Source organism: Theobroma cacao, chromosome 8 (assembly GCF_053813885.1).
Source record: "Theobroma cacao isolate CCN51 chromosome 8, ASM5381388v1, whole genome shotgun sequence".
NCBI classification, from domain to species: domain Eukaryota; kingdom Viridiplantae; phylum Streptophyta; class Magnoliopsida; order Malvales; family Malvaceae; genus Theobroma; species Theobroma cacao.
The window spans coordinates 6,314,270-6,337,899 of record NC_142646.1 but is presented as its reverse complement, the minus strand read 5'-3'; the positions used below and the strand labels follow the sequence as shown (position 1 = coordinate 6,337,899).

The window sequence follows — 23,630 nt, the reverse complement described above, 5'->3', positions numbered from 1 at the left end:
TTGCCAGATATGATGAGAATGGGAGGATGAAGATCATTCAACTTTGCAAAGATGATCAACTCTCGACTGGTAGTTACTTATCATTCAAGATGGCGGGTCAAGAATCGAGACAATCTACTTATCTTGACCCTCCAGTTTATTGAACATTACACCACCTGTGAAAATGCTCTATGCCCCAATCAAACATAAGGTCAAGTTTCATAGAATCTTGTTAAAAGGACACGGTATTGCTGTAAAGAATAGAACCTCTCTCAAAATGGAAGTTCCCACTGATGCAAAAGATGCATAGTGGGGCATTGGAGTCAGTCAGGTAGGTTGTCGATCCAGTCACTTGCAACAATGGTAACCAACTTTGAAGTAGTATTCGATTCCTTGTTATTTACTTTCTTCTAGCACATGAAAAAACGAAATAAAGGCATAAGATAAGGAAAAGAACACAAATCAACCAATCAGTGCTATGCCATTTTACATTAAAGTCATATATCGATGGTAGCAATCCTCTTCAATCACCAGCGACAGCTGCAGGTGGCTTGAAGTCTTCATCTCTTGTGCCATCTTTATCATTTTCTTTTCCTTTTTGGTGCATTGAAATGCCCCTACTGGTACCCACTAGACCAAGATATTGTTAACATCCACATATGAAAAAGATGAAATGAGGACAAACTTGATCCCGCACCATAGAAAGGCAGGAGTTTAATAGCAACCAAAACAGTCCAAGTACACGGATTGCTTGGATCCTTTAAAACAATAGACTAGTCAAAAGTTGCAAAAATGATATGAATATGACAATAAAGAACCATGATTGATGCAATTTTCCACTTTTATCTTTTTCCAGACCCTAAAGTGGTCTGCTTTTGTTGCATGGAATTAATAATATAAAGGAAATGGAAAGGGCTATTTGTTTATCAGAGCAAATCACAGAGATGACTGCTAGATTTTTGCTGGACCTAGTCAAACATAGTAAAATGACATGATATATATCAAAATCATTTTCCTTCATAGTTGTACATATGCTTCAATAGCCATCATATAACAAAAAATTACACAGAGACCTCTTACTGTCTAAAAGCAGCTGCTATCTTCTTTTGGACAAGCTCCACCCCTAGTCGAGGAGATAATCTAGGCAGTATTTCCTGAAAGACAGGTTGACATTTGTGTGAGATGTCTTCTTCAGCACTGATCCCTATAAAATGCACATTTGACTCCCAAATTTGTAAAGACCAGTGCAAACGTAGCTCCATGGGAAGAGAAAGATGATCAAGTTTAAATATCCTTATTATAACCTAATTTTGTCAAAAAAGATATCTTCTTAATATGTTATACTAATATTTAAAACCTTGGTTTAAAAAGAGCCTCAAGACACTTCTGGCGTTATCGGCCACTACATTTACATCCTAATTAATTTTTTTAAAAAAAAGTAGCATTATGATTTGATGGTCAACAAGATTCCGCTAGCTACTCAAAGGCAACAACATAATCAGAAGCTTTTGACTGAACTACATTCATGAAAAGGGTAGGATATCTGATGAAAAAGACAATAAGTATTAAAATGTTGTGATGCAAAAGGGAATCTGCATCTCTATGAATCTGTACCACACGTGTGTGCACAGGATGAACATGATTGAAAGCTGGGATGCTTTGTTAATGCAATAGGGAATCTGCATCTTTGAATACCATTCATGTATGAAAGGGAGTTATTCCACCATTATATTAAATTTATATAGATTAGATTTGGGGGAAAAAAACACCAAAATGCAAACCAGGGGTCTTGCGCACCATGAAAACAGTAGTAGTGGAAGAAATCGACCAAATAGAAGAGGGAAAGAACAAAACGTGTTTGAAATTTATCAATATTGACAACCTCATCCAAATTCTACATTAATAATAAAAATTCCCTGGCTGGATTACCCAGACAGTCTATTTTAATACCATCTGATTAAGTATTTTACCTGTGAAGAATGTAGAAATCATGTTACTTAAAATAATTCTAAGACAGTATTTGGGGATTACCAGCTACTGTGCCCCGAGGAGTAAGCCTTTATATATTCCTCCAAACATGCAACCAAAAAAAAAAAAATCCTAAAAGAAAATCCCAGATAGATAAGGCTAAGGTCCTAAATATGTTAAAAAATAGGAATTGACTTCAAAGATGAAATGTAAGACCACGGAGAAGTTCTTTGCAAGTTTTTGAAATAAAATAGATTTTTAAGAAAATACTCAAGTTATAATAGTATGTTTCATGTAAACTCTTTGTACTAATGATAGGGGTTACTCTAAATCTTTCTACCAAAGATGAATAAAAGTAAGTCTGCCTAAACCTTATTTACTTGTCCTACAGACCCGAACCTAACAATTACACAATATCACCTCTTAAAAACAATGTTTGAAGAACAAGTGATTGCTCCTTTTAACCTTTAATGCCAACCTGAGAATGGACAACTGATGCATTCCACTTACTGAACTAGCCCGATTGGCGCTCATCCTTTGTTCATAAATGATCTGCTTACCTTGAAATGACATGGCTCAACAGAAAATTCCAAACTCTACTAGGCCTTTTACTAATATCTAACAGAAAAGCCCAAAGCACAATATTTTGAGAGCTTAAACTATCTGATCCACGAAAAAATATCACTCAATCATAGAATAAAATCCATTTCACAGAAAATAACAAATACCTTGGTTTGGCCCAAAGAAGCAATATCACTCAATCATAGTCTAAATAAGTTCTACCTTTGCCACCAAACTCATACCCAATAATCAATTTAGCAACTGTACTCCAATTAGGTTCAATAGCTGACCTAACTTTATTTACTGGAATATATAGCAAATAACTGAACTATGTAAGAAAAGAAAAAGATTGTATTTGAGATAATTGTGTATATAGTTATCTAAATATATCTTTCATCCCTTTAACTTTATTTCATTATACTTATATACTGCTACCGGGACAGCACAAAAGTGCTTTAATACAATAAAAATTGAGACACAAATATTTCTGGCTAATTCCATACAGACGATATATCCAAATAAAATGCACAATTAGACAATCATAGCTGCATAACAATTTATGTTCTATGGTTTACGTATTATTATTGCTATGATCAAAATTTTGAAGGTTATCCAATCAAGAAATTCCGTAAATATATCCAATTATAGCCCTTCTGGATATAAAATACATATCCTCTTTCACTGTTTCCATAGATTAAGTGGTAAAGATATGCAAATTAATTAGGGCCTTCTTCAATGGTTATGATTCTACCATATACACCTTTTTATGTTAAAAATCCATTTCATGTATAGACACTTACAACTTCTTTCTATTGTATAATCAACAGCAAGCTTCTCAAAAAGATTTCAGTAATGTTGAACATAATCAAGATCATAAGAAAGAATCATTTTGATTAAGCTACCAACTTTTAATTTAAACATGTAATCACTCACAAGGAAGTAGATTCTAGATGCATGCTATATTAAAAGACATCTCTTGAAGAAACTAAGCCTTGTAGCTGAATTTAGGTAATGGAGGGCTCTAAAGAATAACCCATTTCAAGAGAATCAATCTTTATAATGTTGCTTTAGCCACTTGCACTAATATTTTCTTTTGTAAATTTTTGCTTGACAGTTTCACAAGTTGCAGCTAGGGAAAAGGTTTCAGAATAAGAGACATCAAACTTTTATTAAGTTAACGGCATCCACAAGATGAGATGACCTCCTTTGCTAAAGGTTTCTCTGGAGTGATATGTTACAACACAAACCGTGATGGGAAACTAAGCCAGAAAGGTAGCCAAGAAGGCCCACGTATATTCAGCTCCAACCACTTCATTTTCATGTAATAAAGGATAACCTTAATAAATATACACAGACATAGACAAATATGGTTAGAGCAGAGTTTTATGCATGATTATGGTGACGTTGTGATAATAAAGGATTCTACTAACTACTAGCGATGCTAAAATATTTCCTTTGGCTGCTTTTACCTGAATCTACTTAAAATTGTGATGGTGTATAGGTCAATGAAGACTTGAGCCAGTGTTGCAAGGAGTTGCCCAAGCAAGAATGAGAAACTTTGTGAGCGAGTTATTTTTACACACAATTGCCTCATCAGACTTAATTGGCTAATTATCAACTGCAAGAAGAGTTAGTTGTTGAATCCACATTCATGATGACATATAGACAACTCCTGTAACAGTTTTAGAACCTTGTAATTCTTGTGGTGCAACAAAAGTTGTTCAATAGGAATTCTTACCAACAGAGGGGATTCTCTCTAGTACATCATGTATGACTTAATAAGATACTCCACATCCCACATCAGATATGAATGTGATTGTTAAGACCTATATAAAAATCCAAGTCCATCACTATTAACAACTTGAGCCTAAGTTTTTGAGGACCACATGGTTTAGGCCCAAAAAGCTACTGGGCCAGTGGTTGGACTTGGACTTGGGTCGTTACACTTAATGAAACTTTGTGGTGCTAAGATAATGGTGAAGTCCTACAATTAATAATGCATTAAGTTTAACAATATTACATGTCTTAAAATACAGAATTAGCATATTCTTTTATTACCCGAAATGTTTATTATTCACAAAGTGAAATAGCTTATTATACAAAAACCTATCTATATCTTAGTAGTTAGTACCATTGTGGGTAGCAAATTCCCCAGCATAGATCTTAAGTACCCAGATTCCCCAGCATAGATCTTAAGTGTACCATGCATTTAAATCTCAAGTAAAATGTGGAAAATTGTCAATTAAGCTGCTACTCCTAAAATAAAAAATCTATGACTTTGTAGCACAATTATAAAGAATGGAACATAATGACTACTCCGCCATATTAATGCAACTGAAGAGCACATTTCTGAACAGAAAAATCACCCACTACAGAGTTAAAATGCTATTGCAAGTTCAAAAACAATATCAAGCTACCATGAAAACAATAATACAGGGAAAAGTCCTCCACCAAGAAGGAAAGACGAGAATAAAATTTAAAAAACTTGTGTTTCTATTGGTTAAAGATTTGACAGCCTTCTCCACAACATTCATTGATGCAAAGCTTCCTCAACTAGACTAGTGATGCAGTCCACATTAAATCAGAACTCTAATAATGCATTTCCTTTTAGGAACCTATGCTTAGAATGGGAGTAACTTCGAAATCAACTATTGTTGGGATATGCATCTAGCTTCCGCTAAGGCATCACTCATAAAGTATTCCCCAGTTGTTTAACAACCTTTTTAAAAAGAGACCAAGACTGCATCTTCCTATTGTCACGGTAGCTTGCTTCTCCCAGTACTCATAAGTTCACCATGTCTCTAATCGCAATATTTTCTTTCTTCACCTTTAGACTTCAGTGACCCCTATCCCAAGTCAGCTTGCTTTAACACAATTCATGACAAAAAAGTTAACTTTGCAATGTTCTGGAGTGAAACAATCCATGTTGAATTCTTTATCTAAGACTAACACTATCAATAATACAAGTTTCCAGGCACTAATATTAGCTTTAAAAACCACAAAAACTGACAAAACCAAGAAAAAAGCAAATAGAAAAAAAGCTAACCTCGGTGCCATCAGGGAGTACTTTGGCTAAAACAGGTATCTCATACTGGTATGCCTCCTCCCATTCAGGATTGCTGGTAATATCCCTCACCTACCAAAAAAATACCCAACAAACAAAATTTTTGAAGTTTCAATCTTTACAGTAGCATAGGTTGAGAGTGTGAAGTGGGGAATTACCTGTAAAGTGATGTCGTGGAGCGAGTCTGGGCCGGAAATTGAAAAGGCGGCCCGGAGTTTTTCTTTGAGGCCATCGCACAAACAGCAACCAGGCTTTGAGTAGAGAACCAGCTTTCTTGCTCTGGTTGCTGAGGAACAAAATGACAAAGGAGTGAAAACCCATTTGAGTTTATGCCTGGGATTGTGAGCTATGGATAAAGATCTTGCCGCCATAGTTGCCGTTGTTGCCATTGTTCCCACTCCTTTGGATAGCATTTTGGCAAAGCTCACGAGTCAGTCAGGCAGTCAGTCACCAGTATTTTATAGTTTTTGTTTTTGCTTTTGGGCCCAAAGGTTTTATATCTTACAAATTTTCTTTTCTCTTCTTTTTAAAGTATAATTTTTAAAAGAGTTATTGTGTCTTAACGAAATTAAATAAATTTTTATAATTAATTATTAAATAAATTTTTATAATTAATTTATTATTTTTATATTTGATAATTTTTATATAAAAGGTAAATATATCACATCACCTCATTAAAAAAAATCATATAATATATCATTATTCATATCAGTGTCATATAACATAAAATAATAATCACATTTGAATTAACAAGATTAATAATTAATTAATTATTAATTATAAAAATTCATTTAACTCATAATAAATATATATAAATTTAATTAAACAAACAAAAGAATAAAAAAATTTTAAATAATTCAAAAAAAATTTTAAGTATTATGCTTAAAATTTAAACTAAGATGGTGCCCGTAATTATGCTATGAAAAAGATAACAAAAAACATTGATTATGTTAGAGTTGATTTCAATTTCGTACATTTAAAAGAGTTTGTAGAGAAAGTAATATTGTATTAGTTAACTGCATGAATGTCTGATTTTTATTGATAGAGGAAAAAATAAACTGATATTAATTTAAAATAATTATTTGCTCTAATTTCAATTATCGGAAACTTGCATCTACATATATGATTATAAAACAGTAGAATATTAAGAAATGAGAGAGTATATAACATGTACTATTAACAAATTAAGATAAACAGTTGTACAATATAAGACAACCATATAATATAAAGATCCTATCAATATAAAATTGTTACTAATTTATAATAATATATCTTTTATATATAAAATGAATAGCTAAAAATTATCAAATTTAATTAATTTATTTGTTCAATGATGACTATGTGCTATGTATATTAAGAAATGAATAAACCTTCTTAACTTTTTTATTTTATTCAATGAATTGAATGAATATTTATTGAAATTTAAACATTTATGTATAAAAGAGATATCTAAATACTATGGATTCAGGTTCATGCAGAATAAGATGATATAAACAAAAAATAATATTAAATGAATTTATGTTCTAAATATTAAAAATTAACAATTATTATTTTCAAGTATTTTTTTACTGAAATAAATAAAAATAAAAAAATCCTTCAAATGTAAAAAAACAACGCAACTTTGACATAAGGTGTAAAAAAAAATTAATTCAATTGAGAATGACAACCAATTGATCTAATTAGTTATCCTATTTAAAACAAAATTTATAAAAAAAAATGATAATCCTATCAAAGATTATTAAATATATAATAAACTATTAAAAAATGAAAAAGTATATAACCTATACTATTAATAAATTAAAATAAACAGTTGCAGAATATAAGGCAACAGTATAATGTAAAGATCTTTTCAATATAAAATAGTTAGTAATTGCTAGTATTATATGTTTTTTATATATTAAATGAATGGCTAAAAGTTATCAAATTCAATTTATTTATTTATTCAATGATAATTGTGTACCATGTATATTGAGAAATGAGTAAACCTTTTTTATTTTTTTATTTTGTTTAATGAATTGGATGGATGTTTATTAGAATTTAAATATTCATGTACAAAAAAGATGTCTACATACTATAGATTCAAGTTGATGCAGAATAAGAGAATATAGATGAAAAATAATATTAAATTGTAATTGATAAATATTAAATGAATCTATCTTCTAAGTATTAAAAGTTCGAAATTATTATTTTTAAGTATTTTTTATTAAAATAAATAAAAGTAAAAAAAAACCCTTCAAATGTCAAAAACAACTTATTTTTGACATAAGGTGTAAAAAAAATTAATTTAATAAAAAACGAAAGGTCAAAAAAATAAAAAAAAATTCTAATTGAAGGATACTTGTCATTCAATTAAAGATTCAATTGAAAAAGATTAAAAAAAATTGAAACACTCTACTTTTATATATATTATAAATATAACTTTTTCGTATGACTAAAATCAAGTGAATTATGTTTCAATAAAGCTTAAAATTTTGACTGTTGAGATTTGAGGATAGAACATGGAAAACATCATAAATAAAGCAAACCATTGTTTGTTGGTCTATTATTTATATGATTGATGTCATTTTATATCTTCATTATGTTTTAAATTATTATTATGAAAAATATTTTTAAAATCTATATATTTGCTTAAATTTTACTCAACTGAATCGGGTTGATGTATAAAGGGATGGATGAAACATAATTATCATGGTTGGAATGAGTTTGTGCTTTTTATGACTAGTTTTTGTTTCCATTTTCCAGGTACAAAGAAGATCTCAGAGGAGGCATTCAACAAGAGTTTGCATTAGTCTATAAATCTGTATCCGAAATAGAGCTGGAGCTACAGCAATGATGGCAATCATTGCTTTAAACATGGATGCAGGGTCATGCTCCCAGCTTCCCCACAATCATGACATTTTCCTTTTTTTTCTCTCTCACTATTGCATTCAAAATTTGTCCATCTATGGAGATATTCCTCCACACCACCACCATCTTCACACTCAAATCAGAAGGAAATGAAAGAAGCCCTCTATGGTACAACAACAAGAATGAAGTGTAACCTATCTTTTTTTTTTTTTTGGTTCTGTTCTTCAGACTTTGACAAGGATGTAGTGTATTTAAGTTTTAGAATCTAGATGAGCTTCTTCTTTAGAAAATAGCGCTTCAAGTACCATAGCTGGACAATTGAAACCACGATGCAGACACCAAGGGACATGATACTGAACCATGCCACTCTTGCATTTGTTCTTTCACTGACTTCCCTCATCTCTGCTTCTCTGTAGATATCCAGGAAATAAAGACAAATGTTATTATAAGTTCAAGTAACAACCAAACCACATTTTTGAATCATGTATTTTAAAGAGTATCATAAAATTCCCCTCCACAGAATATAATCGAAAGTCAAAACACATTCTCAAAGAGCTGTTTTGAAAAAATATGCGACTTAGGACCCTGCATAAGAGTAAGCAAGAACAAAGTTCAAGGGAAACAAACACCTCATTTATTTTTCCCAAATGAATCATCTTAGCAGCCAAGTCAAAAAACACCTCTACTTGTTTTTTGCTTCTAGCACTGCAGCCAAAATGATTTCTTTACTCTCATCATTGCACACTTCCAGATCTTTAGTCAAATTGTACTACTGTGTTAGTCGTTCTGGTGGTAAACCAATATCCTGCTTCCTTTTACATTTTATTTTTAATCTTCTTCCAATAAAAGCAGCAAGTTCAAGAATATTAAGGATGAGAACTGAAAGATAAGAAGAATTCAAGGATATGGACATCAAAACCCAAGAATTTCAAGGTGGAAAACCTCTGTCCAATATCAACGTAAGAAGAGAAGAGTACCTGTCCTTGAGATAGATTAGGTTACCATGGATGGCTTCCACTGCTCCTTGCAGTCTGCTTAGGACAAGTTCAACACCCTATAAAAAGCAAAATAATAATGCATATGGGTATAGAAACCAAGTCTCAATCGGAACTTCAGAAGAGAGGGTGCATCAAGGATATTACCTCTATCTTCTCTTTCTTTGCAACTGATTCCCAATCCTTGGCAGCAATTCCAATTTTCCAGTCAAGGCCCAGAGTTAGTTCAGCATCTTGTTGATGACTGCCATCCTTCCAGAAACAAGCCAGATAGTTGCCTGCCTCACTAGTTGTAAACGCAAACTGACCATGAGTTGCATTTTCATTGTGGTGAAGATTGTTTCCAAAAGGAGATGTTACCTAAAGGATGAGATATAAGCCTGTAAGCTGAGTCTAAATTACATATATCTATACATGCATCATCTTTATAGTTGAAAGAACAAAATTTGTTCAAACTATTGACAGATGGAGTGACTTTTCGTAACAAATGCCGAACATATAAAATCAGTGATCTCAAGGCAAGGCACAAGGATAATCGTCTTCTTATTTTTCCCAAAACCATTGAGAAAAAGGTTTACTAGAAGAGCCATTTCATGTTTCTCTACCTATGTAATCCAAGGCTTCTTTGGCCCAGGAACAAAGTCTACTCTCTATTGCTATAGATGTTCTTCCACATCCTTATTTCAAAAACACAGCTTATACGAAATACCAGATAAGGGCACCTACATTCTTTCCCCTACCCAGTTGAGGAATGCTCTCCAGGTTTGGTCATTCCTTTCATCCTTTGCCATCCATTCTTTTCACATATTGAATTCTAACAACTTCAAACAGAGCCAGACCAAACATCTAGCACTCTTCTGATTTTATCACACTAGTATTAAACTTGAGATTTGGCTTCTCAAAAGTAAAGGTAGACTAGCAAATATGAAGCTATTATATACTAGGGTCAGATAATTAACTGTCAAGCAGACTTATCAAACAACTACACTACTTAAGACAACTATTTTCAAGAAAAAGAGGGACTATTTTCAAACAAGAAAGTAGTTCAGTAACACAAAGAAGTATCAAATGCAACAGTAACCTCGATGTTATACCAATCAATTGTATTTTATTTTTTCCATTCCTATAAGCCTATAACTTTACCAAACAAAAAAATTGTCCTTTGCCCCACAAGATTTTTCCACAGAAGGCTGTAAAGGCCCCAAAAAATAATGAAGGTTAAATTTCTCCTGCATATTAAGAAACTATAGGAAATCGAAAGGGGTGAGGGGAGAAAGAGAGGTGGTAATGAACTTTAAAAGTGTAATATCTCACAATCCAAGAAAGGTCCACATTCCTCGAGCCTCCCAAATACTTGAGCTGCCATAAACCGGCTTTGACTGAACAATAAGCAGCTCAACTACTCCATTCTCTCATTTCAACTACTCCATTATCTCATTTCATACAGGACTTCTCCACCACTACAATGCCTCTTAGACAAATTCTAACTGCCAAACTTATTTTGTCATCATTTCTTTGATTTCAACCATATTTACAAAAATACTTTAAACCGTCCTTGAGTATCAGAGAGCAGATTCCTATTCTTACTTGGCCAAAAAATCTCCCATTCATAGGAAAAAGGGAGATCATGATTTTCTCTTGGCTATGGCTTGCCCTGGAGTAAGATACAAGTTCTAGACACCCTTGACACTTACCAAACGATGTAATCTAGATTCTAGACAACAGTGGCAGAATCAAATTCATGATAGACCAAGTCATAAATACCTATAGAAGAAAAGCTGAATATTAAAAAAAAAGAGCAGAACCAATATTTTCTCCAAAGCTAAAACAAACAGAACAAAGCAACTTAATCACTGTCATGCAAACTTCACAGAACCTTCAATAATAAATATCTCACGCAGATAGATAAGCAGAATTGAACATTAAAACCATCAAAAGCTCACATCCCAACAAAATAACCATTTAAACCAAATAAACAGACAAAAAAATTTGAGAAGGAAAAAAAAAGAAAAACCCTGATGAACCCAGATGGAGATTTTAGTAGTTAGTAATAAAAATGGTAAAAAAAAAGGGAAAAGAAAAGAGATACCCGGGCAGAGACGGTGGGGATGTGATCAGGGTTGTTTTCATCGATGACGTTGTAGTCTGCTAAAACGACAACGTTGCTTTGGATCTCCTCCGAAACACACTTGGTTCCTGAACTTGGAATCGTTAACCATATAGCTTCCACAACTGGCAAAATATCACTGTTACTCGTTAAACATATTACCAAGATTATTGGCAACAACGACACCGCACGACCACCGAAAAACATGCCTTTGGCTTTGGTTATCGTTCCTTCCCCTTCGTCTCTCTTCTCTTTCTTTTTTTTCTCTGGGTTATTACCTTTTTACTTTATTAGTCATATGGTTGTTGGGTTTGATGGCTAGTCGTCAAACAGTGGAGACCACGCGCCATGAGCTGGGAGTGGAGTTTTGGTGCCTGGGTAATGGAGGGAAAGGTCGTTGGTTTGACGCAAGAGATCGAGTGATCGTCCAATCATGTTCGAGCCGAGGAATCCTAGTAGGGATGGAAGTGCAATATCGAAGTCCCCGCCCACGCGCTGCTTGTCTTTTTTCTTAATCACTAATACTCCTTTTTTTTTTTTCTTTTTTGTTAAATTTAGAAATTTAATCTTGATGCATCATAATTGCTCAAAATTAGTAATTAATAATAAAAGTTTAAATAAGGGGAATTCAATTTTAATAAATTTTATTTTATTTTTTGTGACTTAAGTTAGAGTTTATTATTATGGTCAAGAAATGAGTAACTATAGGATGCCATTTGATGGAAGTAATATTACAAATTTGTATTTTTGAATATTGGACAACAAGTTTGTTAATTTGTTTAACTAATGTAAAATTAAGAATAATATGAATGTGTGGCTCTAATTTGGAAGTTTTCATCTTAGAGTCTCAAACAAAATATGTTACTATAAAGAGGTTTACAATTTTGACTGATATTCCTTTTTCTTTTTAAATTAAATTTGATTAATATTAAATTCTTATGAAAGATAATGTGTATTTTAAATACAATATTTCTGTTTGCCTTCAAATATAAGGATAATTTTATAAAATTAATATTATATTTCCGTTTAAAGTGTTTTCAAACCAAATATTATAATTTTTCTAAAATTTTAATAAATATATATTTATATATATCAAACCTTGTAATGTTATTTTTCTGACAATCATCTTTCTAGTAATTACATTCTTAGTAATTTCAATTTTAAGAATCACTAAAACCAAAACAATCATAATGTTGACTCTTTGGAAATACTTTGGAAGGCATATCACATAAGTTTTAAGAGTTTGACTGTATTTAACATATGTAAGTTTACTATAAAACCATAAATTAGTAATTTTTTTTTGAAAAGTCGTAAATTAACATTTAAATGAAAAAAAGATGTTCTTCTTATATTCTTTTTATTAGCGGAAAAAAAGTTAAACGAAGATTGATTAGCAATTAGTTCCAACAATACATGGTTATTATTTGCATGGATTATATTTAAACTTATTTTCTCAGTTATTTATTTTATTTTTCAGTTATTTAATCTCTTATAAAATTCTTTCATTTATGTTATTCTCTTATAGAGTATAATATAATCCAATAATATGACATAATTTTTTATTAAAAAAATAAATTAACCAACAAATTAAATAAATTAACAAATCAATATAAAATTAGATGAATATCACTGGGGGTAGAACTTGAACTTGAATTAAAAATTTTTAAAAACTTCTTCTTACCATTAAAATAAAGTTTTATTACCAAAATCTTTCATCGTTACATTGCCAAATACCTACGATAACATCTATAATATATATAAAAGTAAGATGTTTCAATTTTTTTCAATTGAGTCTTCAATTGAATAACAAGTGTTATTCAATTAGAACTCTTTTTTATTTTTTTAACCATTCGTTTTCTATTGAATTAATTTTTTTTACATCTTATGTCAAAAATAAGTTGTTTTTATCATTTGAAGGGTTTTTTTTTGTTTTTTTACTTTTATTTATATAATAATATATATAAAAGTAGGATATTTCAATTTTTTTCAATTGAGTTTTCGATTGAATGATAAGTGTCATTCAATTAGAACACTTTTTTATTTTTTTGACCTTTCGTTTTCTATTGAATTAATTTTTTTTACATTTTATGTCAAAAATAAGTTGTTTTTGACATTTGAAGGATTTTTTTTTATTTTAATAAAAAATACTTGCAAATAATAATTTCTAACTTTTAATGCTTAGAATATAGATTCATTTAATATTTATTAATTATAATTTAATATTATTTTTTATCTATATTCTCTTATTCTACATGAACTTGAATCAATAGTATATAAATATATCTTTTATACATAAATGTTTAAATTTCAATAAATATCCATCCAATTCATTAGATAAAAGTAGGATAATTGATTGGGTCAATTGATTGACATCTGTCATTCTTAATTAAATTAATTTTTTTTACATCTTACGTAAAAACTACATTGTTTTTTACATTTGAAGGGTTTTTTTTCCTTTTTACTTTTATTTATTTTAGTAAAAAATATTTGAAGACAATAATTTCTAACTTTTAATGTTTATAAGATAGATTCATTTAATATTTATCAATTGTAATTTAATATTATTTTTTATCTATATTCTCTTATTCTGCATCAATTTGAATCTATAGTATATAGACACATCTTTTGTACATGAATGTTTAAATTCTAATAAACATCCATCCAATTCGTTGAACAAAATAAAAAAAATCAAAAAAGCCTACTCATTTCTCAATATACATGGCACACAGTCATCATTGAATAAATAAATCAATTGAATTTGATAACCTTTAGCTATTCAATTTATATATAAAAGATATATAATACTAAAAATTAGTAACTATTTTATATTGATAAGATCTTTATATTATTCGGTTCCTTTATATTGTATAACTGTTTATCTTAATCTGTCAATAGTATATGTTATATACTCTCTCATTTCTTAATATTTTACTGTTTTATAATCATATATGTAGGTGCAAATTTTCGGTAATTGAAACAGAACAAATAATTATTTTCAATTAATATCAGTTTATTTTTTCATCTATCAGTAAAAACCGGACATTCATGCAGTTGACTAATACAATATTACTTTCTCTACAAACACTTTTAAAGGTAGCAAATTGAAATCCACTCTAACATAATCAATATTTTCTATGATATTTTCCGTAGCGTAGCTACGGGTACCATCCTAGTGTAGATAAAAGAACAAAAATCTTGCACCAAAATTCCATCTTCTTCTTCTCCAATCTTTAATTTTGTTTATGCTTTAATTGATTCACCAAGTTGAACGAGGCTTTCCACACAAATCTCCACAAGGAAGGTTTTAACATTGTTCAACTGAAGAAGGTCGACCTCCTCGAACTGATTCTCTTTTAGGTCATACCATAAAAAAGATAAACCATCGTGGTGTAGTAGCAGTCGGTCACCGGTTCTTGAATAAGCCAAAGGCCTCAAAGGGTATACATGAGGCGCCGAAGATATACTTCCTTGGAAACTATGCAGTATTGTCCAGGACTCTTTCACCCCATAATCCTTCATCACCCATATATTAACTTCGTTGTTGAAACAAGTCGTAATTGTACAAAGACATCCTTGTAAAGCCCTCGGAACCACGCTATATGCATTGCGTTCCATGTTGTCGACCAGCTCTATTTGCCGATATTTCTCAGTTGCAACATCAAAGGCAATGATGCTGCTGGGACATTCCCATTCTCTTTCTTCAACTGCAAGCCAGTGTAAAGCCCCACAAACAAATGTACCTGTTACTGAACGATTACGAAAGTAATAAGGGATTTCTTCACCCTTTCTCCATGTATTTGTTTTTAAACTGTAAACTTTTACTTCACTAATTATAAGTGTATGATTTACTGAGTCAACCTCTTGCGCAACCCTTACTATCTTGTAATCATCATTGATCGAGTCATGCCCGAAACCATAGAAGTACCAAATCTCCCCCCGTATGCTTGTTACTTTCAGTGACTCATCCGGTAAGACTTTGTAATCCCTTGTCGAGATGTTCCACAACACAATTATCCTATACCTTCTATTGATTAAATAAAGTAATCCGTTGCATGAACCAAAAACTTGGATATCTCCATAATCATCATCAGCACCACATCCACTAAGATGCTTCAATGGGTGATTGATTGCTTTGAGGTTTTGGAAATTGATGGAATCAAAATCAACAGAGATGAGTTTACCGGATTCTACTTCTTTAAATATGATGTTGCGATTATACTTGTTGGTTTGCATAGATTGAGAGAGATGGAGTTTGATGAAATAGGGCTCGTTGATGAACGAACACCATTCCTTTGACACGCTCTTGAAACGAAGAAGACTCTTGACGGGAAGGAGACTCAATATGCTGCTCACTGCATCCATGGGAATTATATGGTTTGACATGATTGTCAATAATTTTCCAAGGGCTGCGTACAAAGAATATACAGCACAAGATTTTAATTACTTCTATATGTATACTTTTTTTTAGCTAAATCCTATAAGGAATAGGAGATGCAGTCAGATTAGGTGTGGAAGACTATGTTTATATACTTTCTTTAACTAAACCCTATAGGAGCAGGAGATCTAGCTTGATTTGGTGTTGAAGACTCATTAGACCTAAATTAATAATACTCTTATCTACTATATATATCAAATTAACCGCCTTTATTCTGTTAATTGTCATGAACTTCAATTTAATTATTTGCCAGACACTTTGATTTGCCCCCTTTCTTTAAATTTATTTTTATTATAAGATATCACAATTAATCATGGATATTGTTCTTCTTTAAATTTCATACAAATAATTGTTTCAGAAAAAATATTCCTACAATTAATATCAAATAGTTTTCATTCTCTTATTTTCTATTATCCTTACCTCCAAAATTTTCTTTATTCTTTTTTAAAAGATCTCATGTTAAAGATTCTCATACTTTTTTTAATCTTCACTATAACAATTACTATTATTGACAGAGCTAAGTGGTCGGCGACAATCAATTTTTAATTTTTGATTTTTTTATTATTATATATGTAAAACTTAATATATATCCTTTAATCATTCTTAGTATATAATCTTAATTCGACACATTTATTCCTCTAATGTAAAGTATTCCCGACAATTTTCTTACAACAGATCAAAAGTATGTAAGTAGTGCAATTGAGAAACAAGATTTATACCGAAATCATGGAACAATAATGACAAGTGAGATTTTACGTTAGAAGAGAAGTGCATGTGTTGTACACCAATACTAGTAAGTAGTAACTTTCCTCTTTAGTCGCAAGTAGGGATGTCAACGGGTTGGGTATCTTATAATTTTGAGATGCCTGAACCCTAACTTTATAAATAATTAACTACCTTAACCCTATTACATTTTTACTACCCTGTAATTACTTTAACCCGTTTAAAAACTCGATTAGATTAAAAAATTATTAAAATTTTTTTCATAAGTATCCAATTATTTGAATTTGTATACATATACAATAATATTTTTTTACGTATTTCATAATATTAAATACTAATTAAATTAATAAAAAAATATAATTATATTCCTTTATAATATTATGATATGATATTTATATTATTTAAACATAATTAATAATCTAATAAATTTTTATTTATATTTATTCATATCATTAGATTAGTTATTTAACTAACTATATTTTAAATACATTATTTTGTCAATATATAGCAAAGGGAATTTCTTGTCTGAATGGTGGAGAAATTAAGTGCTTTCCTGCTTTGCCTGGGTTCGAATCCTGAAACAGCAATTGTATTCAACTATTGTAAACGGGTTCGGGTAACGGATCCCTAGTCGCAAACAGAACTCCAAAGTCTTTGGTCCTCTCCTTTGACCATCTCTTGAAGCTGACTCGTCGTCACGCCACTGTTTCACTGCCCAACCATGCCGATCATTTTTTTCTTCCTCCTCTTCTTCTCAGTTCATTCCCAAGAAGACACTCCCATAGCTCGCTTCCGACGTTACCTTCAATTCAACACAGCTCATCCCAACCCAAACTACGCCGACCCAATCTCTTTCCTGGTCTCCCAAGCCAACTCCATAGGCCTCCAATCCCAAACCCTCGAATTGACCCCTTCGAAACCAGTTCTCCTTCTAACATGGCCTGCCTCCGACCCTTCTCTTCATTCCGTCCTCTTCAACTCCCACCTCGACTCCGTCCCAGCCGAACCGTCCAAATGGTCCCACCCTCCTTTCGCCGCCACTCTCACCCCTGACGGTAAAATTTACGCGCGTGGTGCTCAAGACGACAAATGCATCGCCATGCAATACTTAGAAGCGATACGCAACCTCAAGGCTAGAGGGTTTATTCCTTTACGAACTGTTCATATTTCTTATGTTCCTGATGAAGAGATTGGAGGGTTTGATGGGAGTGCTAAATTTGTTACGTCCAGGGAGTTTGAAGATTTGAATGTTGGGTTCGTTTTAGATGAAGGGCAGGCTTCGACTGGTGACGAGTTTAGAGTGTTTTACGCTGATAGGTCACCTTGGGGACTTAAAATAAAGGCTAGTGGAGCTCCAGGACATGGTTCCAGGATGTATGATAATGGGGCAATGGAGAATCTGATGAAGAGTGTGGAAGTTATTACTAAGTTTAGAGAGAGTCAGTTTGATGTTATTAAAGCTGGGGAAGCTATGAATTCTGAGGTGGTTTCGGTTAATCCTGTTTATTTGAAGGCTGGGATACCCTCCCCAAGTGTGAGTTAGTTTCTGATATTTGTGTGTTTGATACAGTAAATGCTAATGTAGATTTTTCGATGGTGTTGATAATGGGGGGATTTTTTGTGTGTAGGGATTTGTGATGAATGTGCAACCTTCAGAGGCAGAGGCAGGTTTTGATCTTAGGTTGCCTCCTACGGTTGATCCGGATCTTATTAAGAGAAGAATTGCTGAAGAATGGGGGCCCGCCAGAAGGAATATGACATATGAGGTAAAGGGTAATTTTCAGTACATATTTGTGGTTGTATTAATTTATTGATGGTTTGCAGCTATGGTGTTGATTTAAGCAATTAGTAGTTAATTGTTTCAGCTTATCAAAAAAAATATATAGTTGATTGTTTCAATTGGAATCAATTCTATGTGCATCTGTTGACATTTGTTTGTTTCTAAAGTACTGCATGGTTTCTTTTGCAATTGGTGGTTATTGTGCTTTCATGATATGCCCAGATGAAGTTATGCTGCTACTTGATCATCTATTGTTTTAATTTTCCATAATTGAAGGGAGCATTAAGAGATATACAGAATGATTGTGGTTTTATATTTTTTCAAGAAGTCTGATTATCTGAGTTATTCTCGTAAATCTGTCCATGGCAACTGGCAACTTACTGTAATAGAATTCATAGAAGCCAGGCTTTAAGATAATGCAGAGTAATCAATCCATTTGTTAATGATTCCTGCATTTTAAAGAAAGTCTGTCTAGCATTATATCTGTGGCCTGTTTGTTAGGATGAACTTTCTAAGGCAGGCTGTGATTTTGGTAATTTAGAATGCCCGGAGATTTTGTAAACAATGGCTTCTTCTTTGTTAACAGCACTTGAAATGAGTTACTGAATCCTAACTTATTTAATATTGGCATGTAAATCCAACAATATTAATGCAATGTTAAAGCCTGGCACTCAAATAACCTATACAATGTGATCAATCATATTCTTCGCTGCTACTTCAGATGCTATTTCTGTACTCAGCTAGTAACATATATCTTGCCCCATGCTTGGTTCATCATTTATACATCTGCAAATGTTTCCTTTCATTCATCATCCCTGGAGTGGTTAGTCTTCATACATATTTTGTGAAATTCTGATGAATATAGGCACTGCTAGTACTCACCTTTCTAGCTATAGCAGAGCAAAGCTTTTATTCCTAAAAAATTAGAAAAAACCTAAGAGAATTGTGAAATAGCAATAAAAAGGGTTTGTCCAGTATTTACTCCTGATGGGTGAAAATTATACCATTGCAGTCTTGAAACAGGAGTATGGACAATCATGCTGATAAGAATCAGTTACATCTTACTTGCAAAATTAAACCCTCTTGTTGCATTTTGACTTATGTTTTGCTTTCAAATTTATTCTGACAATGGTTTTGACTGTTGATTGTCAGTTCAAGATGCATTGTGCTTTCGTATTTCTTGATTCTAAAAGCCTGCAATGTTTTGTACTTTGGCTTGCTTACCTAGTCAATATGCATGTGCAATGACTTGTTTTAGAGTGCTGGTAATAACAGGTTTAACGGTAGTTGTATATGCAAAGTCAGCATACTATTTTGTTGTCTCTGTAACATCTAAATATATATAATATGGAGAGCCCTCATTTTGCAGAGATGATAGATCCTATGGTGTGACCTGTTCTGTTCAATGTTCAGTGCCTTAGTATATGCTTGTTCAATTGGCAGTTCAATAGAAGTTTTTTCTACTTGTGCTTATCAGCAGATTAGTTGGGACTTCGTTATATCCTTGGCTTCATTGCAAAAAGTTAGTTGAGTGTTGACAGATCACCTGTAAAACCTTTTGAGATCAACACTAAGAGTTAATGACCAACAAAATAAAAGTGTTAACAAGTAAGATCTTCTATCTACTGTCATTGTTATTCTTGTCAAATATTCTTGATTGGTGATAATGTCATCTCATTTTAGTTGATGCTTAAAATGGATAGGAAACATCGGTAAAATTTGTAGGAAACCAAATTCAGTGTGTGATAAGTGGTTTTTAGTGTGCTTCGTTCTTCATATTAATTGATGTTGCCCCGCATCTATTTTCTTTAAGAAACTTCCATTTTTAACCTGGTCTAACTGGAAGAGCCAAGAGTTAAGCCTTCATGTGGCTATTGCTTTCATCAATTTTCATTGAAATTTTTTAACCTTGTCTAGCGGGACGAGCCTAGTATTACACTGCATGAAACTATCACTCAAGAGTAAGGAGGCTGGTCCTTGTTTTGTCATGAGGAATAATCATTTCCTATTAGGTTAGGGGGGTTACCTCCAATTGGGAACAGCAGGCATAACTGGAGGACGGCTAAGGTGCACAAGTTTATGTATTGGTGGCCCAAAATTCTGTTATGGATACAGAGATGATGAGTGATGCTGTTTGCTATTAATAAAGTTTCAAGTTTACACTGCCGACCATTCTGAAGCTAATTAAACTGAATATGTTCTGATTTGGCAGATAATTGAGAAAGGGCCAATAAGAGATTACATGGGCCGCCCTTTAATGACAGTGACAAACAATTCAAATCCCTGGTGGCCTGTCTTCAAGCAAGCTATTGAGGCAGTTGGAGGAAAACTTTCAAGGCCTGAAATTTTAGCTTCAACAACTGATGCACGATTCATGAGAGAAAGAGGAATTCCTACTCTTGGTTTCTCTCCAATGACAAACACTCCCATCTTGTTGCATGACCATAATGAGGTTGGACAAATTGCCAGCATATTATCTTATTTCTTACTATTAAGCATCATTATTTCTCATACTTGCTCCTGTCTTGCAGTTCCTGAAAGATACTGTGTACTTGAGAGGAATTGAAGTCTACGAATCTATAATAAGTTCTCTGAGTTCCTTTAAGGGAAAATCTCATTAGATGCCTTCAACTGCTTAATTAGTGGTAGACATTTACCATTTGCTGAACTCAACATGGTTGCAGTGTAATATGGTATGATCAACCATTGTCTTCTTGCTGTTTTTTTGCAATACTTCTAACAATATATATTCTTTTTGTTCACAACAGTATCTCATGTTGCATGTTGCTATGTACATTGCACAAAATCATAGTTTAATTTCTCTAATATAGACCGGCAAACTATAATCTTACCCATATAAAGCAATTAGTAAAGATTCATGTGAGCACTACCAATCTAGATTTGATATTCCAAATGCCTAGTTTGTACTTTTGTAATCTTGAAACAAGATGTACATGATGTTGTTGAATGGTCAAAATTTAATATAGCATGAATCTCATCGTAGAATCTATTACGCACATGGACAGCTATTTTTTGGTCATTGTGGTTGCTGTTGGAATGCTGTAGGTGCAGGAGTTTGGTTGTTATACTCTGTCTTACCATCTTTAATAAGTGAGGGTTATGTTGGTTGTTTAATGTGTGGAGTACATATGTGTTCTGCCTGAGTTAAGCAATTGTTGGAATCGATATATGTTCTATTTGAGTTATAAAATGTATTTAATATTGATTATATATGAGGTCTCCTGCATATAAACTCATACACCCTGAATTTAAAATTTGATGTGCACACCTACATGCTTTTTGGGTGCATACTACAAATAAAATCTTCTAACACGTGCTTTGGATAAAACCATTTTTCTTCTTCTTTTCCGAGGAAGAAGCAGCATATTTTGTAGAGAATTAGGATACTCCTAGCTTGCATTTTGTGCATAATACATTGTTGGTCTTTAAGATTACATGTTTGGTAGGAAGGATTTAAAAGTGGAGATGCGGAGAGCTAAGGAGTTACAAAAGTAGAAGAGAGAAAACTGATCTAATGATTCCAATGATCAACGTGCTTGTGATGTAGGACATAGGAGAAATAGAATAGGCCACGAGAATGAAGAGAGAGAAAAGAGGAAAGTCAGACGGAAAAGTGGAAGAAACAGAGGAATTAGTGGGGGGAAATAGCCAGAATGAGATGGGAGGGGAGAGGGTCAAATCCTAATTCTCTATCTTAATTTTTCTTATCTCCATAACTGAAAGCCACTGGAAATTGAAGAAACATTGGTTTTTTTAGATTACTTTCTAATGCTAGTCCTCAATAAACAAAAATAACATAGTTATCCTAAAGATAGAGGTAAATTACAATTGAGCCCATGAAACATAAAATAAGTAAATAAATTCTTAAAATATTTCCTCTGTTCTGGATCATCTTCTCTTGCATTAGCTTAGAAAAGGATTAAAAAACGATTCTAACTTAGATATTTGTATGGTTGATAGTTTGTAATTTCAATTTCATCTCTTGTCTATGTGGATTACATTTCAATTAGAATCTGTATGTTGGCAATCCGTGACTAGGGTCGAATTTCAAGTTGAGCCATTCTGAGTTTGAATAATTTTCGTTCTCCTGTGTGTTGGTTTCATAGTATTAGAAATTGGACTCATTTCAGGTTGAAATGCTTCAGGTTTCAGGTTATTGACTTCTGCACCAATTCAGATGGAGACAAGTTGGATTTTGAACAAGTCAAGTGCTTTTCCCATCATGTAATTTCCAAAAGCTTTATGAGCATTGAAAGGACACTGAATGAGCTCTGCGCGTATTCAATAAGAGAGGAAAAATTGAACGAATTTATGAGCCACCGAATAACCCATTTTGTTTAGAAATGTACTTTCAGAACACTGTATTATGCACCAATCTGAACTGATTTTCAAAGCACTGAATCATGCAGTGGAGTTAAGTATAGTTCAGTGAAGGGGAATTCAAGGCAAAGACAAGTTAGAGGTTCAACTCTTAAAAGAAAATCATATATAACGTGGCTAGATAACATTTTACATGCCAAAAGGTTTTGTCCATTTAATCTGTCTCTGTCTGCATGGTTGGAATAACTAAACAACACAATGGTACCTGTCAATGCATTGATCATTCATGACTTTCTGAAGGTATTGGTGTATTAAAAAGTCTGCACTCGTAATGAAGTCTTAAGTTTGAAGGGCAATTTACAAATGTAGGGTACTGACTTTGGGTTGCACACCTGAATAAAACTACAACCACCAATCTTTTGTAGGTTGAATTGTTGATGTTAACAACTTCATGCCCCACTTGAAAAGCTTATGGAAAAAATCAAAGAGCATTAGGGACATTTCTCACACCGGTAGGCTAGGTCGAAGCAATAGGAACATTTATGACAATAGTTAAATCGTAATTCAAGAAAATTGCATTTCACAACAGTCACCTTTGACTGCAGAGACGAAAAGATGAAGTAAAGGGCCTATGGTCCAGAAAATGAGAAACCAAAAGCTAATTTCTGCTTTCTTATTCATGTTCAATCAATAAACTAAGATTTTTGGGGATCAATAGTTCAAATCAATATTACCCTTTGTATAATTAATAATTAATAATAATAATAATAAATTGCAGTATTGTCCCACCAGATCAACGATTGTGTTCATCATTTATAAAACAGAGCAAG

General features: G+C 32.5%; 4 protein-coding genes across 16 annotated transcripts; 1 reads left to right on the top strand and 3 right to left on the bottom strand.

Moving 5' to 3' along the window:
• Positions 1 to 55: 55 nt before the first annotated feature.
• On the bottom strand, positions 56 to 6,053 carry LOC18592312 (Thioredoxin superfamily protein). 13 transcript variants are annotated; one of them, XM_088808813.1, is made up of 5 exons: positions 5,731 to 6,052; positions 5,555 to 5,644; positions 1,060 to 1,133; positions 462 to 599; positions 56 to 386 (listed from the first exon to the last, which is right to left on the bottom strand). In XM_088808813.1, the coding sequence occupies exons 1-4, from the start codon at positions 5,983 to 5,985 to the stop codon at positions 503 to 505; spliced, it is 516 nt and encodes a 171-aa protein (XP_088664939.1). In that variant the 5' UTR covers positions 5,986 to 6,052; the 3' UTR covers positions 56 to 386; positions 462 to 502. The 13 variants fall into 13 exon arrangements, with proteins under 13 accessions (XP_088664939.1, XP_088664937.1, XP_088664938.1 ...); XM_088808811.1 differs by having other exon boundaries at positions 56 to 389; positions 470 to 599; XM_088808812.1 differs by having other exon boundaries at positions 470 to 599.
• A 2,283-nt stretch (positions 6,054 to 8,336) lies between these two features.
• Positions 8,337 to 11,807, bottom strand: LOC18592311 (transmembrane emp24 domain-containing protein p24delta5). Its single transcript, XM_007018957.3, has 4 exons — positions 11,504 to 11,807; positions 9,562 to 9,774; positions 9,397 to 9,473; positions 8,337 to 8,829 (listed from the first exon to the last, which is right to left on the bottom strand). The coding sequence occupies exons 1-4, from the start codon at positions 11,726 to 11,728 to the stop codon at positions 8,685 to 8,687; spliced, it is 660 nt and encodes a 219-aa protein (XP_007019019.3). The 5' UTR covers positions 11,729 to 11,807; the 3' UTR covers positions 8,337 to 8,684.
• Positions 11,808 to 14,761: 2,954 nt separating this feature from the next.
• Positions 14,762 to 15,883, bottom strand: LOC18592309 (F-box protein CPR1). Its single transcript, XM_018125487.1, has one exon. The coding sequence runs from the start codon at positions 15,881 to 15,883 to the stop codon at positions 14,762 to 14,764; it is 1,122 nt and encodes a 373-aa protein (XP_017980976.1).
• Positions 15,884 to 17,324: 1,441 nt separating this feature from the next.
• LOC18592308 (Peptidase M20/M25/M40 family protein) lies at positions 17,325 to 22,913 on the top strand. The gene is made up of 5 exons (XM_007018953.3): positions 17,325 to 18,213; positions 18,308 to 18,445; positions 20,672 to 20,911; positions 20,991 to 21,152; positions 22,626 to 22,913. The coding sequence occupies exons 1-4, from the start codon at positions 17,401 to 17,403 to the stop codon at positions 21,078 to 21,080; spliced, it is 1,281 nt and encodes a 426-aa protein (XP_007019015.2). The 5' UTR covers positions 17,325 to 17,400; the 3' UTR covers positions 21,081 to 21,152; positions 22,626 to 22,913.
• Positions 22,914 to 23,630: the final 717 nt, after the last annotated feature.

Coding starts and splice junctions, on each gene's coding strand:
- LOC18592311 (XM_007018957.3), bottom strand. CDS start 11,728: ATGTTTTTCGGTGGTCGTGCGGTGTCGTTGTTGCCAATAATCTTGGTA. Junction 9,775..11,503: donor TCCCCACCGTCTCTGCCCGG/GTATCTCTTTTC, acceptor CTCATCCTTTAG/GTAACATCTCCTTTTGGAAA. Junction 8,830..9,396: donor CTAATCTATCTCAAGGACAG/GTACTCTTCTCT, acceptor GGATATCTACAG/AGAAGCAGAGATGAGGGAAG.
- LOC18592308 (XM_007018953.3), top strand. CDS start 17,401: ATGCCGATCATTTTTTTCTTCCTCCTCTTCTTCTCAGTTCATTCCCAA. Junction 18,214..18,307: donor CTGGGATACCCTCCCCAAGT/GTGAGTTAGTTT, acceptor TTTTGTGTGTAG/GGATTTGTGATGAATGTGCA. Junction 18,446..20,671: donor GAAGGAATATGACATATGAG/GTAAAGGGTAAT, acceptor CTGATTTGGCAG/ATAATTGAGAAAGGGCCAAT.
- LOC18592312 (XM_088808809.1), bottom strand. CDS start 5,985: ATGCTATCCAAAGGAGTGGGAACAATGGCAACAACGGCAACTATGGCG. Junction 1,134..5,554: donor TACTCCCTGATGGCACCGAG/GTTAGCTTTTTT, acceptor CCTGTCTTTCAG/GAAATACTGCCTAGATTATC. Junction 738..1,059: donor ATAGCAGCTGCTTTTAGACA/GTAAGAGGTCTC, acceptor ATTGTTTTAAAG/GATCCAAGCAATCCGTGTAC.
- LOC18592309 (XM_018125487.1), bottom strand. CDS start 15,883: ATGGATGCAGTGAGCAGCATATTGAGTCTCCTTCCCGTCAAGAGTCTT.